This window comes from Conger conger, chromosome 10 (assembly GCF_963514075.1).
Source record: "Conger conger chromosome 10, fConCon1.1, whole genome shotgun sequence".
In the NCBI taxonomy this organism is placed as follows: Eukaryota; Metazoa; Chordata; class Actinopteri; order Anguilliformes; family Congridae; genus Conger; species Conger conger.
In genome coordinates this window covers 45,882,064-45,897,405 of record NC_083769.1, presented here as the reverse complement: position 1 = coordinate 45,897,405, position 15,342 = coordinate 45,882,064, and the positions used below count along the sequence as shown (strand labels likewise).

Below are 15,342 nucleotides of genomic sequence, written 5' to 3'. Positions count from 1 at the left end.
TGTCTAATTCTGATATAGCTGCTTCATGGTAAATCTTGAATATGACACAAATATCTTTGACCTTAGACTGATAGATGTGTCTACACCAAACCTCAGAAAATGAATGATTCTGTATTTGAGAATTTGGGCATTTAATTATGAAAAATACAATGTTTTTTTGGACACTTGTACAATTCAACCATACCAGTACCATTTATTTAGCAGTTGGATACTGCTCGTCAAGTATACATTACTCCCTCATATTACAGGCACGGCACACAAAATTGGAAAAGAACATAACTGTCGTCTTTTTTTGTGTATAAATATTTCACATAAAACGCATTGCTCTAGATAACACCCTTCATGGGGTAAGAAGTCCAAAGTACACTATGCGGCTGTTTGCAGAAGATATGAAGTCATGACAAAAAATTACACCTTCGACCAGGAATCTACGGTGGTGGATATGACCGTTTTGCTCACCAGGTGCTTTCAGGTTCCCGGCTGGATGAATTGCCACGAGCTACCCTGCGCTATTCTGCGGGCTGTTCGTCAGCTACGAAGATCTCTTATTGGTGAGGGTACGAGTGGCACGTCTAAGATGGGAGAGCACTGTACAATTGGCAATTCCGAATAGGAGATAAATATGGGGGGAGGTCTCACTGAAATTCGAACTAAACTCAAATGCTATGGGGAAAATATGGTAACCGGTACATCTATGTAACAACTGAAACACCCACGCAAACGGCTACCATAGCTTAGCTAGAAAGCCAAATGGCTGTTTTATTTATGTAATTTTTTTAAATAAGTAGCTTGTGAATTTAGTATCATGTGACAAGAATGTCCTCTTCAACTTTGGAGTTAGGCCATGCGATGTAAAACCACAGGAGGTGGTTTTTTCTAGACTCCCCGCCACCAGACACTCAGCGTCACCATTAAAGCAGTCTTTCTCCCTGCAAAAGCACCACAACAGGACTGGCATTTCCTGCATGACACATCCGACATGTTTGGACCACAGCCAAGTGAAAAAACAAGACTGACGGAACTGTTTTTTAAATTGCAGTCATATTTCAAGTAGCTGGCATGAAAGGAATTATGAAATCTGTCCGTCTTGGCTAAAACAGTTCAATACACCAAAATAATAATAAATAAATTTAAAGAAATACATTGGCTATAACTTCTGCAACCTTCAAGGAAGGCCATTTTGCTTGAAGCTGGCACAAAAATTGCAGTACCGCATTAATTCAGACGAGAACAGTGGAAAGGAAAGATAGCATATGCCGGTAGATCCAAAATATCTGTAAACATCAGACATGGCCGAGATGTGTTCTTTACCCTTGTAGTCAATGACTGTTGCTGGGGGTTTTTTTTTTTCATGCTACATGATTTCATTATTTTGTCGCTTAAATAAATCTGTTCCGCAAACTTCTAAATCTTTAATTCCGAGCTCGAGGAACAAACAGTAAATCCTCAAATTGTGTCCGGGATTCTATTTGAAGTCGGGCCTCGGATAATAGCCGGGGGCGTGGCCGATTCGGACAAATAAATGCCGGCCCCCAAATACAAGCCGGGGTAATATTGCCTACCAACCTAATGAAACGCATGTCTCACAATAAAACGCACTTTAGGGAAAAAAAGATCCTTAACTTGCTGTTATCTACGCTAATTTGTTATTGTTCATGAAGGCGTGTCTGGCAAGTTGTTATTTTATGGATTCTGGACTTGCATGTGATTTATTGTGTTTGAGAATAATTGCAATAAACTAAGTCTGTTAAGACTGACACTATGACTTACCAAACGGTGTTTCCTGATTAGCCTACACTAATTGATTTCTGAACGGTTACAGGAAGTGTTGAACAGTGTTGGCCCACTTTAAGTGTAGCCTTTTACTTTATTTCTAAGAATAAAATTCTACAACAGAAGCCTAATAAGAAATAAAGTCCTGCCTCGAATACAAGCCTGCCCCCAAATAAAGGCCTGTGCATTGTGCAGCCTAAGTAAATAAAAGACCCCGGACACAATTTGAGTATTTACGGTACGCGTACGCTGCTACAGAAACATCCCTGAAGTTCGGGGGAAAAAAACGCGATGTTATAAAATTAGATCCTGCCCCAGGGGCTTGTTTATGAAAACCACACAGCTGGCAATGCTTCGGCATGGAAACATTCAAAACGTTTCATACAACACTATCGTACATTAAAATTAAATGTCCCTGGGAAAAGAAAAGGGCAAAGGGTTCTGTGAATCAAAACCACAGCCACATTTAGTGCAATGTACAACTATACAGCAACACGGTAAAATGGCTGACTGTGACAGCTGCCCACATAGTTATACATGTCATAAGTAGAGACCTATCAGTAAAATAGCGGAGAGAGTTCAATTCTTATTTTCTTTACAAATAATGTGACTGCGTGGCTGGCTAACAGCAGGGAATACATTTAGAAAACAGATCCATCCATCCATCCATTATCTGAACCCGCTTATCCTGAACAGGGTCGCAGGGGTGCTGGAGCCTATGCCAGCATACATTGGGCGAAAGGCAGGAATACACCCTGGACTGGTCGCCAGTCCATCGCAGGGCACACACACCATTCACTCACACACTCATACCTACGGGCAATTTAGACTCTCCAATCAGCCTAACCTGCATGACTTTGGACTGTGGGAGAAAACCGGAGTACCCGGAGGAAACCCATGCAGACACGGGGAGAACATGCAAACTCAGCACAGAGAAGCCCCGGCCGACGGGGAGTCGAACCTAGGACCTCCTTGCTGTGAGGCAGCAGTGCTACCCACTGCACCATCCGTGCCGCCTAGAAAACAGATTAAGATATGAAAATAAGTGGCCTCAAGACTGTTTTTTTTCACCCCGCCTGCTTGAGAAATGGAGCCATTTATGATAAACAACTTCTGTGGAAGATTTTCACTCAATCATAATTCTTCTTACATGTGGGGTGTATATATAATTTCATTTTGTTTACATGTATATACAGTATATGCAATAAAAGTCAGATCACCCTAGTAAAACAACTGGTGTAAAAGCACAAGATGAACATTTCATGTCAGCATTTGTTGCCGGCTACGGTGTAAAGCAAGTAAAATTTAAAATAAAACCCCCCAACAGTACCAACAGTACCATCTTATTTAGGAGTGGTATGCAGGTGGGCCAAAGACCATTAAAGTATAGTTTTTTTTTTTTAAAGTGCATTATCAAATGGTTTTGCACACTTGCTTTGTACCACAGGGATTGTCACACACTTGCAGGATGAGTAGGACTGCACCTCTCTCCAGAGCTCCCACCTGACTGGACAGGTGGAGGGTTTTGTCCTCGAGGTACCTGTTCTCCTCCTCCAGAAACTTCACCCTGGGGGAACACAGGAAGAGCACGGTCGTCGGCGTCCTTGAACCGAACGCGCGAGACGGTCAGTCATGTTTTTTTCAACCCGTGTAGACTCTACGCTGTAGACCGTTGTGTACTTAGATCCTCTCTGCTCAGGCATATGCAGCCTGCATAAGGAAGGAACGCTGTGTACTCCTGGCTTGGAGTGATTTTTGGGGGTCAAGGTGGGGGCAGTGGGAGAGGGGGTTGGTAATTGTGGATGGGGGAGGGGTCAGCTGATGCCTGTGTTGTACAGTGGATTTGAAGGGGTTCAGGTGTTGCCTGTGCTGGATGGTGGATTTAGGGGGGGGGGGGGGGGGTCAGGTGTTACCTGTGCTGGATGGTGGATTTAGAGGGTCAGGTGTTACCTGTGCTGGATGGTGGATTTGGGGGGTCAGGTGTAACCTGTGCTGGATGGTGGATTTGGGGGGTCAGGTGTTACCTGTGCTGGATGGTGGATTTGGGGGGTCAGGTGTAACCTGTGCTGGATGGTGGATTTGGGGGGTCAGGTGTAACCTGTGCTGGATGGTGGATTTGGGGGGTCAGGTGTTACCTGTGCTGGATGGTGGATTTGGGGGGTCAGGTGTTACCTGTGCTGGATGGTGGATTTGGGGGGTCAGGTGTTACCTGTGCTGGATGGTGGATTTGGGGGGTCAGGTGTTACCTGTGCTGGATGGTGGAGGCGGTGCTCTGGCTGCTGCTCCCCACCTTAAATCGGGCCGACGCGGTCCCGCTCACCTTCTCGGACAGGCTGGTGGCGAGGGCCAGATCGTTCTCCAGTTTCTGGATCCTTCCGTCCCTCTGTGAAGTCTCTTTCAGGAAGATCTGTTTGGCCTTGCGGAGCTTCATCCTGTGGTGGGCCTGCTTCTCGTTGTACTTCCTGTGGGATCCCAGTGGAGGAAGGAGGAGGGCTGAGACTAACGCAGCAAGCAGCTGGGAACGGCACGCTGAAGAATATCTGTCTGTGTTCCAGATGGTAGGCTGGCTTTCTACTTTTGTCAGTCGAAAGTGAGTGGTTTTGAGGAACCGGGATGGTGCATTGAAGTTTTTTTGCAACTGCGTTCCAGAAATGAGATCATGGAAAAGTTTTGAAGTTGAATTTCAGTGTCATTCTGGAAAAAGTGTACCACACATTTCCAGTGCAGTGTGTGTGTGTGTGTGTGTGTGTGTGTGTCAAGCTGTTGGGTCCCTGTGTGTAACACCATGTGTGTGTGCGCGCACACCTGTACAGAGCACCAGGGCCTACTGTCATACAGTGTAGCTACTGTCATATACTGTTTTATATAATTACCCTAGACTTTATTAAATATATGGGGGTTTTTTTGGTGTTAGTATAAAAACACATTTGAGATTTCCAAATATTCATTTTCCAAAAGATTTAATTTTAGAGACATTTATGAATTAATTTCAAAAAGTAACATTACTGTAAGCAATTGACAACTTTTTACAAAAAAAGGCAGTCTGAGATCAGAAGCAAGGAGCCAACCAAAGTCTGCAGAAGAACTGTGGCCAAGTTCTCCGACAACCTCCCTGCTGTTTGTCTCAGCCAACGCTGTCCTGCATATCTATGTCTCAGAGAAGTGATGCAGTTTTAACGCCAAAGGGTGGTCACAAAAAATATTGATAAAAAAAAAAAATATATATATATATATATGTGTAAACCATTCCAAGCATATGGTCGATCAAGTATGTTCTTGTCTCCCTCTACTGGCCTGTACAGGAATTACATCAGCTAATAATAACAGCGCTGTAGTAAAATTGCAGTCATCCATTCTCAACATACCATTTAATCATTTCACCTGCTGAATTGAATTGAAAGGAACAAGACCTGTTGAAGAACAAAAAGCCGATGAAACTGTCAAAAGAATATCTACCCTTAAACAGCCAGATACTGTAAAGAGGAACTGCTTTTGACTTGATCATAGATTCAGTAACACAGCAGGGTTTAGGCCTAAAATACGATGTGTGCGTATGTTCTCTCTCCTCAGTTTGGATGTTACTGCAGATCCAGCTCCAACCGCCAAGCCAGGAAAGGGCAGTTCAAGCAGCACAGAGTGACGGCAATTTTCCATACCACCGGCTAGCAGGAGATGGAGGAGTGTCACATTTTACAGTTATTTAGCTGACTCTTTTATCCAAAGTGACTTAAAGTTGATTAGACTAAGCAGGGGACAATCCCCCCGGAGCAATGTGGGGCCTTGCTCAGGGGTCCAACAGCTGTGCGCATCTTACCGTGGCTTAGACCACCAACCTTCCGGGTCCCAGGCATGTACCTTAACCGCTATGCTACAGGCTGCCCCTTATAAGCCCATCTCCTACAGAGGACAGCTGACGCCCACACACGCGGTCAGGGGAAACTCACACAGCAGCAACTGAAGGAACCGTGGCCATGCTCGAACCAACTTTACACTGTGACCCGTGTCTGAACTCGTATTCAGTGAGCTTCTGCCCTAGTCAGCAACGTCTCAATCTGTGTGGGTCCCAACTCAACCGAAAACCACACCAACAATCACACGCAAGTTCCCAGAACAACAAAAATCCCACCCAAGCGACTCAAACTCTGACTCAGGCAGTTTGGGTGTGGCGCAGCATCCAGACCCGTCCGACAGCGAGCAATTCGTATTCAGAATTTGCAATTGTACAATTGTGCTCTCCCATCTTCGCTGTGCCACTCGTACCCCCACCAATAAGAGTAATATGTAATATGAGGGAGTAATGTATACTTGACGAGCAGTATCCAACTGCTAAATAAAGGGTACTGGTATGGTTATTGCAACACTACAGTCAGGCTGACATGCCAAGAAGGGAGCAGAAAGTATGAAGAAATAACTGTACTTTTTGATTGTTCTCCTGTTTCATTTGTTGAATTGTACAAGTGTCCATAAAAACATTGTATTTTTCATAATTAAATGCCCAAATTCTCAAATACAGAATCATTCATTTTCTGAGGTTCGGTGTACAGACACATCTATCAGTCTAAGGTCAAAGCTATTTGTGTCGTATTCAAGATTTACCATGAAGCAGCTATATCAGAATTAGACAATGATGTATACATACTTTACATACATATGGTGCCATTACTGAAATTATTTACTGAGTGATTAGTCACTGTTGATGCTAGAAACCTCAAGTTAATCTGAACCACCATGTAGTTCAGTTCACTGACAATATGAGACTCCATTACAGCAGGCAGTGGTATGTACAGATCAAGCTGGCAAGCTGCACCTGCCAGAAAACCAACCAGAGAATAATTATGATTAATAACCATTTAAAACCAGATTGAAGAAATTGGAGAAAATAACTACAGTATCAGCTGTAGACTCACTGATGTGTTTCTCACCCAGACAAACCAAGCCCTTACACTGCAGTTTAATTCACAATCATTTTATTTTCCCATTATTCAGTATCATTACATTCCACAGTGTGTCTGGTTTATTACCCAAGAACATTTTAAATGGCAACCATTGCCATAATCACCCGATAACATAAATAACATGAATTTTTTTTTTTACATTACATTACAGGCATTTAGTAGACTCTTATTCAGAGCAAAAGGTTCAAAGGTTGACACTCCTATACCAGCCATACTTCTCTATCTCCGAAAAGGAAACGGGTTACTCCTTGTTCCAGAGCCGAGAGATAATCACTTTGTCCATTCCAGCTTCCAGTGGTGGAGATACAGAATAGTAGAGAGGCTCTACAGATTAAAGTTGTCAACACACAAATTTGATTACCTTTAATTCACTTACTCATTAATAATTCTTTAAAAAATAAAAATGAACTATTAACATTTCTATCAATGAACAAAATGCATAAACAGAAGAAGTAAATGAACATAAGAAAAATCAAAATCGAATCAATATTTGGTGTGACCACCCTTTGCCTTCAAAACGGCATCAATTCTTCTAGGTATACTTGCACACAGTTTTTGAAGGGACGTGGCAGGTAGGTTATTCCAAACATCTTAAGAGAACTAGCCACAGTTCTTCTGTGGATTTAGGCAGCCTCAAATGCTTGTCTCTTCATGTAATCCCCGACAGACTCGATGACGTCGAGATCAGGGCTCTGTGGGGGCCATACCATCACTTCCAGGACTCCTTGTTCTTCTTTATGCTGAAGATAGTTCTTAATGACATTGGCTGTATGTTTGGGGTTGTTGTCCTGCTGCAGAATAAATTTGGGGCCAATCAGATGCCTCCCTGATGGTATTGCATGATGGATAATTATCTGCCTGGATAAGTATCTCAGCATTGAGGAGACCATTCATTCTGACCAAATCCCCAACTCCATTTGCAGAAATGCGGCCTCAAACTTGCAAGGAACCTCCACCATGCTTCACTGTTGCCTGCAGACACTCATTCTTGTACCGCTCTCCAGCCCTTCGGTGAACAAACTGCCTTCTACTACAGCCAAACTACAGAGAACCTACTGCTATTTTTCTGCACCCCAGTTCCTGTGTTTTCACGCGTAGTTCAGTCATTGGCCTTGTTTCCATGTCGGAGGTATGGCGTTTTGGCTGCAATTCTTCCATGAAGACTTCTGCACTTCTGACCAGCACAATAGATGGACCTGGGCTCCACTGGTTTCTGCCAATTCTGAGCCGATGGCACTGCTGGACATCTTCCAATTGGGAAGGGAAGTAACCGACCACTGCATCTACGGTCCTCAACGTTGCCCGTTTCTTTGTGCTTCTTCAACAGAGCTTGGACAGCACATCTGGAAACCCGTCTGCCTTGAAATTTCTGCCTGGGAGAGACCTTACTGATGCAGTATAACTACCGTGTGTCTTGTTGCTATGCTCAGTCTTGCCATGGTGTATGACTTCTGACATTAAACTGTCTTCAGCAACCTCACCTTGGAAGCAGAGTTTGGCTGTTTCTCACCCAGTTTTAACCCTCCTACACAGCTGTTTCTGTTTCAGTTCATTTTTGTGTTTCAACCTACATATTCATTTGAGGGTCATTGGCTCCTGTTTGGTATAATTGGTTAATCACACACCTGAGTATATGCCTACAAAATCCCTGACTTTGAAGTGTACCTAGAATAATTGATGCTGGTTTGAAGGCAAAGGGTGGTCACACCAAATATTGAATTGATTTAGATTTTTCTTCTGTTCATTCACTTTGCATTTTGTTAATTGATAAAAAATAAACTATTAAGATATATATTTTTGAAAGCATTCTTACTTTACAGCATTTTTTCACACCTGCCAAAAACCTTTGCACAGTATTGTACATCACCAAATTATTGAATTATATTAATCTAGAATCAATTCGCATTTCAAGATTGTTCAAGAATTCATTATAATACGTTAAATTACATTACAAGAAATCACTGTAGTCCAAACCTAGATACAGCACTGAAAATCCACAGGACAGAACAAAATTCTTCTTAAATAGGGAAGAGGATGGCATATACACTTCACTGTTTTCTAACATTTTTTGGGCGCAAAAGTATCAAAAGACACTATTCTCGCCTCCACTCGGTACAGAAATATCATTTTCAACACTCCTAGCAAAAGAGTTTGATTACATAAAATGCGTAGTGCCATTTTATTACTTTTGAAGGTGAAAAATAATCACCTGTGATTATTGTGACTTTGACCATAGATATAGAAATGTAGATACCATGTTCAAGATTTTACGCGCATCTGCGTGGCAGCCATATCTGGGCGGTCAGCAGTCTGTGGAGTAGACTGTTTGGAAAAATGCAAGTCATATTTGAGTATAATAAGGAAATCCTCCAGATCTATTCCCTTTCTGGACGTTTGGTTTGCGGACTGCAGTGCAAATGAGGCTTCCTTTAAGCACACTCCCTTCTAGCTGGACTCAAGTTTGGAGCAAACATGGGTGGTGATTAGAGACTCATTACTGTGTAGACTGGAGATTGTTTTATCGGGTCTGCTGGGCTGGTCCAAGTGCCACCAGCATGACTGTAATTAACCACAATAACGCTGTTATCACTCTTCTGATTCTCAGAAGATGTTTTATTCCCTGCTCGTAAATTCAAGATAGTAAGATTAAGATACCATTTAAGCCATTAACTTTAACCTCTTGCGTAACCAATACAGTAACTCTAGCCTCACAGGACAAGCGTTTTCTATTGCTCTTCCTCTTCATAGCTGATAAGACATCACCAACTGCAACAAAAGGTGGCCTTGTGTATGAATTCATATGATTAAAATCTTGTTTGGTTTGCGACTTTATCTTTTTATCTGTTTGAAGTTTGAAGAAATCTTGATAGTTACAAGCATAAAGCATAAAGGTGTGGTAGCAACATGAAATGGATGGAATTAGAATTTTATTCCTCTCCTGGGTTCAGACACAGACACTGGCATACTTAAATCGATATTGTCAATGATCCAGTTATAATAACCCCATGAAGGGAACTGGGTGTTTAAAGGCAGACCATTTCCAGCCAGATGTTTCCTGCTGAGATACTATATTCTGGTATTTTGGATGTTAAAGCCCTACATTAGGCCTACATTACTTCGCTGTTTACCAATTTGCATACAACCAGTTTTTTAAATAGATTTTTCTAACAAGTCGGTTAGCTTCTAGGCGGCCATTGGAATTTCCGTACGGTGTTAAAATCAACCTGCAGGGACTGGGAAGTTGAACAAAGTAGCCTGGCTAACTTCCAAGTAGGCAAGTGGTTTTTTGTTTTTCGCAATCTTTAATTGCGTTGCTAGGGAACTGCACCAGAGCTCATTGCTCATTGGCAAGTCAACGAAAATGTAAATACAGAACGGACCTTTTAACGAAACGATAGCATTCCCCGCAGTGACTTAGCGCGTTGCTATTTCCTGAAGTCACCCCCACTACCTCTAAATTCAAACATCCGTGACAAATGGCCGTAAATGTATAGCAAATGGGCTTTAACATTGAAAATACCGGCATGTTTCCTCTAAAGGTAAACCGTTTACATATGGCGACACGTTGATTGACATTCATTAAATCCTTCCTGATGAAAAGGCACTATCACAGCCCTGCTATGGACCATAAGATGGTGGTGGAGTGGTTGCATAAGTGCGTTCCCATAGAAAGGTTAAGCTTTTTTGTTGGAAGTCAGTGGCAGTGATCAGTTACAGATTCATACCATACAGTAATCCCATGGAAGCAATACCAACAGAGGCTGTAAAGGTTGATAATGAAGAATCAGTCATTTTCTATGTCCATGGAGGATATTACTGTGTTGATTGCAGTTATGTACAGTTTTTGCAAGTTTTACAGTTTTGTGCTGATAACTGAAATAATTTATTAAAATATTTTGTGATCTTGAAGTTACAGGATAAGGTTCCGTGTCCTGAGTGGTTTTGAGATATTGAGCTTCAAAGATTCCAAAGTGAATCGGGCCAAGCAGATACAACATTTTTGCATTTTTTCACACTTTTAAAACTGTTTTTTTGTGTGTCAAACTTCACACATATTTAGTACCCTCGTAAACATCATAATCATGCCAAAAAAAAGTTTGTACTGCATGTTGTAAATGTGCAATTGTTTTGTGAGATGTTGTGCATATAAAGGTTTTATTTTTGTTTTATTTTTGGTCCATGGTACCTCTAGGTCCTGAGTCTGCTGTACTGTTTCTCAGCCCAGAGCAGCCGCTTGACGTGTATCTCTCGGCTGGGCCCGTTGAGGGGGTTCCAGCCGTACTCTGGCGAGAGCACTCTGCTGGGCTTGTTGAGCCAGAAGTACTTGTTGAGGTGGCTCTCGTCGTGCCACAGAGCCTGCACCCCGTTCCTCTTGTCCGTCATTATGCCCCGGTGACAGCTCTCGGTCAGGTTCGCCACGGACTCCCACGTGCCCCCGAACACGGCCGCGTGGTAGTACAGGTCCCCAGTCTCCATGCAGGCCGTGGACTTGGGGTTGCGGTCGTAGGTGTACCTTACCTTGGGGGTGTTGTAGAAGGAGGAGTGCTGCAGGGCAACCGACTCCCCGAGTGCCTCCGAGCCGAAGCGACCGGCGAAGACCATGTCCACGTCCAGGCAGAAGACGTACCGGTGGCCGTGACGGATGCGTGTCTGGATGGCGTCTGCGAGGGTCTTCATGCGCATCATGGAGATGTCCTCCCAGCGCTTGTGCCTCTTGATCTTGATGATCGCCAGGGCCCGGCCAGTCTTCAGCTGGAGCCCCTGCACGTTCTCTGGGGCGTCGGTGAACACATAGTACGTCACCGGTAAACCCTCCATGAAGTGGAGTTCCGCTGAGGACAGCAGATCCATCAGGTACACTTCCAGATATCTGTTAAAAAGGCACACAGAAATACACAGCAGAGTGTTATGTATGCAGTGTCGGAAGTTCCTAATTTCTCTTAGAATAGTTACCCGCCATCTTCTGACACACTGAAAAACCCATGATGCGCATGAAGACCCTCGCAGACGCCATCCAGACACGCATCCGTCACGGCCACCGGTACGTCTTCTGCCTGGACGTGGACATGGTCTTCGCCGGTCGCTTCGGCTCGGAGGCACTCGGGGAGTCGGTTGTGTTCTGCTCTGAATGGTGTGATATCAGGGGCTCCGTCAGGGGAAGACACTAGATTTAGCTCAACGGGTGGACTTGCGGACAGCAGACAGGAGAGGCCCGAACATGTCACAAACAGCGCTAACCTCCCGACGGCGAACACAGTCAGTGCCACAGAGGTGCCCATTTTTTGGTGATACTTGTCGTAGGTGTCAGGATCAAACATCCCGTCCCACAAAATGGGAGCTCCCCAGTCCGTCGATGTCGTCACATCGGTTCGGGAGCTGAGAAGAGGGACAAAATGGGGGGGTAAAAAAGGGTAATATTGACAAGGCATCATTCTGTAACCTGAATAATATTTCATCACAGATGTCTGAGCTTGTCTGTGTGGTCACAAGGTTATATATATGAAGATAACATTCCCCACACCTCACTCCAAGGTGACCCTATGTTTTGTTTAAATTGGCAGCGTATTTGGTACGCTGGGTCTTTCCGTTTCCGCACTAAAGAAACTGAATGATCCAGACGATGGCACCGATGTTTTCTACCTGTCTGAATAAAGCAAAGAATACCACCTTACCTGTTCACCATAAAGGAACTGCCCAGGATCACAAGTTAATGTATAACAAATATTATTCCGTTCAACAAATAAAGGCTGAACACACACAGTACTGTTCATGTGACTCACCTGAGCTCCAGGGAGGTGTCTACGTGGTCTCCAGGTTCTGGCTTTGCAGCAGGAGGAAGCTGATATTTCCTCAGAGGGCTTTCAGAAAACCTGAACATTACAACAGACAAGTTTGCTTCATCAAATTTCAAACTTCAAAATATAAGGCACATCTTATAGTTTTCCCTGATGAATCGTGACTTTTTCCTGCAACATTTTATGTTTGTAAGTAGTTACACGTAAGTTCTTTCCCCTTTAAGACACAACTAAAAAGCTGCCTGTTAAAGATGTACCTTGAAAGATAAGCTGAAACAGGAGTTTGCCGAGCACTAGCTTCCACGATTATGACGTATACGACAGTGAAAATACAGAAGCACTAAAATGTTATTGTACTTTTTAAACATACTTTCAGATGCGTTCATATGGTTATGAAAAATTTACCAAATTCAGGAAAAAGTGAATTTTGATTTCACCTTGTCTTTAAGAACAAAAAACAAAGTATTCCTCATACAAAAATAAATTGCCTTTCAAAAACAAAGTGCAAACTGCTTTACACGAGTGTACAACTGCTGCTACGTGGTAATGTCCAGCAGTACTGGTGTATGTAGCTGCAATATGCTAACCTAAGAGATTCAATGAAATAATAAAATGTATGCGCCATCTCAGAATGACCCGAGCTATGCAATGCTGTCCATTGATTTTGTGAGAAATGTTTCGAGAATCACATTACAGCAACAGAACGAAACAGCAACAAAAATAAATAAATAAAATGGATACAGTCCACTTAAAAATTTACAAATAAATTAATTAGTGAAAGTGTGCACATTGTCATTCTGCATTCTGTAATGTGACATTTTGATTCTTTAGCTCAGGCTGTTTCTGTTTATTCTTGCATGGTGAAGGAGACATTCCTACCTCACAAACGCAAACAGTAACGGAAGACCAAACAATATGCCGAGTCCCAAACAATGAAGCAGTCTGAAAAAGAAGAAAGATTTAATCAAAGGATTGTGAGGCATTATATTGCATAACGTACATTCACAATAGTAGCCAATATTACTTGTGCTGTGTTATTGTGCCATACTACTGCCATTATGGAGTAAATATGTAAAAATAATCATTTTGCTTGTGAAATCAGTGTCATATGAAAAGCAACAATGTTGCCTGTGCAAAACAATTAAAAGTATGCATGAATTTATAAATAATGCCAAGCAGGACCAGGACTGCAAATCTACAACCAGCAGGTAAAAATGTGCATTCCTGTCAAATCAGAATATCAAATCAGGTTTTTGAAACAACAGAACGTTCAGAAACAAAATTATATTTTCCAACTTCAGCCAAATACTTGTGAAAAGAAACTGTTCAAACCCAAAAGAGGAAAAAAGAAAACTGCGACAGAAATAAACGTTTATTTAAACAGAAACGGTGGTGCATTGAGCATCCTGTTGCAAACCTAGGGCAGACTGACTGATGTAGTACGGTTTGCTCCTACGGTGTCTGAGAAGGTGTTTACAGCATAGAACTAGATCATTATTGATTTGAAAATGATGAGAAAAATATTTTGATTTCAGCTGCCGCTTGGTTTCTTTCTGAACAGTGGTTTGCTTTGGCTAAATTTAGATGTATAAATATGAAATCTTCAAATTAATGTGTAAAATCACAGTCTGATATAAAAGTACAAATTTTTTACAAGAATTTCCAGAATTATTATTTTTTTAATTGCAGCAATACAATTTGGGTATTATTTTGAATTTTACTTGTTAATCATATTTAGAGGGTAAATTCCAAATCTTTTCCCCCAAATGAGATTCCCCAATAATTCGATAGGTACATATTCAGTGCCTACTACTATCATTCTGAAATAAAGCTTGTGTGCTGAGATCATTTCATTTAAATTGTGCACAAAAGCATATCCGAGCAATCCGGGCTATTTGAGGCTACATCCCTAAAGAGCATCACACCCCTAGCATCTGAAACCATAGCAAATTCCTCCAGGTTAACCGGGGTATTAAACATCCATAAGAATTCAGAAATTCTAAAAAGCTGGTTCACCAACATTATGCTGCTAGAGAAACATTTTCCATGAAACAGTCATTTTTTTCAATATAAAATGTCCCTGTTATTCCATATACAGAGCAGTATTTGGACAGTGGTGCAATTGCTATCCTTTTGCCTCTGTACTCCAGCAGGTTGGATTCAAAATGAAACGGCGAATATAAGGTTAGAGAGACCACTGTCACCTGTAATTTGAGGATATTTACATCCATATTGGGTGATCCGTGAAGGAATCACATCCATTTTTATACATAGTCCCTCCATTTTAGCGGACCAAAGTAATTGGACAGTTGGCTTATCGGCCGTTTCTTATTAGTCGAGTGTATTCGCTTCTTTGGTGCAGGTATAAAAAGGTAAGTAATTCCTACACGGTTCACCCAATATGGATGCATATACCATCAAATTAAAGGTCAAAGTCAGAACAGACAGTGCACCACTGTCCAAATACATACATGCTACACTATATAATAGCTGGGAAGAAAAATTGTGTTTATAGATTGACCAAAAGAGAAGCAATTGTTTGTGAAATTTGGATAATTCCATTATTAAGTATATTTTGAATCCGATTCACGATTCATATACCGCAGGAACACGTTGTGCTTATAGAAAAATGCAATCTGATTGTAGGATAATATTTACGCAAATGCGATTCACCAGAAACCAGAAAACATTTTTTTTGTTCCCTCGCTCCAAGTAGACAATGTGTGACCACTGGAAACTGGATGTGATCGCAGAATCATGTACAGTCGCCTAAGAGAAATTCTACCAAGGTCGTCTGTCTGACGTTTCACTCACCTCAT

At 42.2% G+C, this 15,342-nt stretch overlaps 1 protein-coding gene across 1 annotated transcript; it reads right to left on the bottom strand.

Annotated features, from left to right (window-relative positions):
• Positions 1–10,916: 10,916 nt before the first annotated feature.
• LOC133139570 (alpha-1,3-galactosyltransferase 2-like) lies at positions 10,917–15,342 on the bottom strand. The gene is made up of 5 exons (XM_061259143.1): positions 15,338–15,342; positions 13,403–13,465; positions 12,509–12,598; positions 11,967–12,104; positions 10,917–11,598 (listed from the first exon to the last, which is right to left on the bottom strand). Exons 1-5 carry the CDS (start codon positions 15,340–15,342, stop codon positions 10,917–10,919), a joined length of 978 nt encoding a protein of 325 aa, XP_061115127.1.

Bases quoted from the DNA above. Each gene is read 5' to 3' on its own strand.
- LOC133139570 (XM_061259143.1), bottom strand. The intron at 12,599-13,402 runs GTAGGAATGTCT...TGTAATGTTCAG, and splicing joins TTACTGTTTGCGTTTGTGAG to GTTTTCTGAAAGCCCTCTGA. The intron at 12,105-12,508 runs GTGAGTCACATG...CCCTCTTCTCAG, and splicing joins GACACCTCCCTGGAGCTCAG to CTCCCGAACCGATGTGACGA.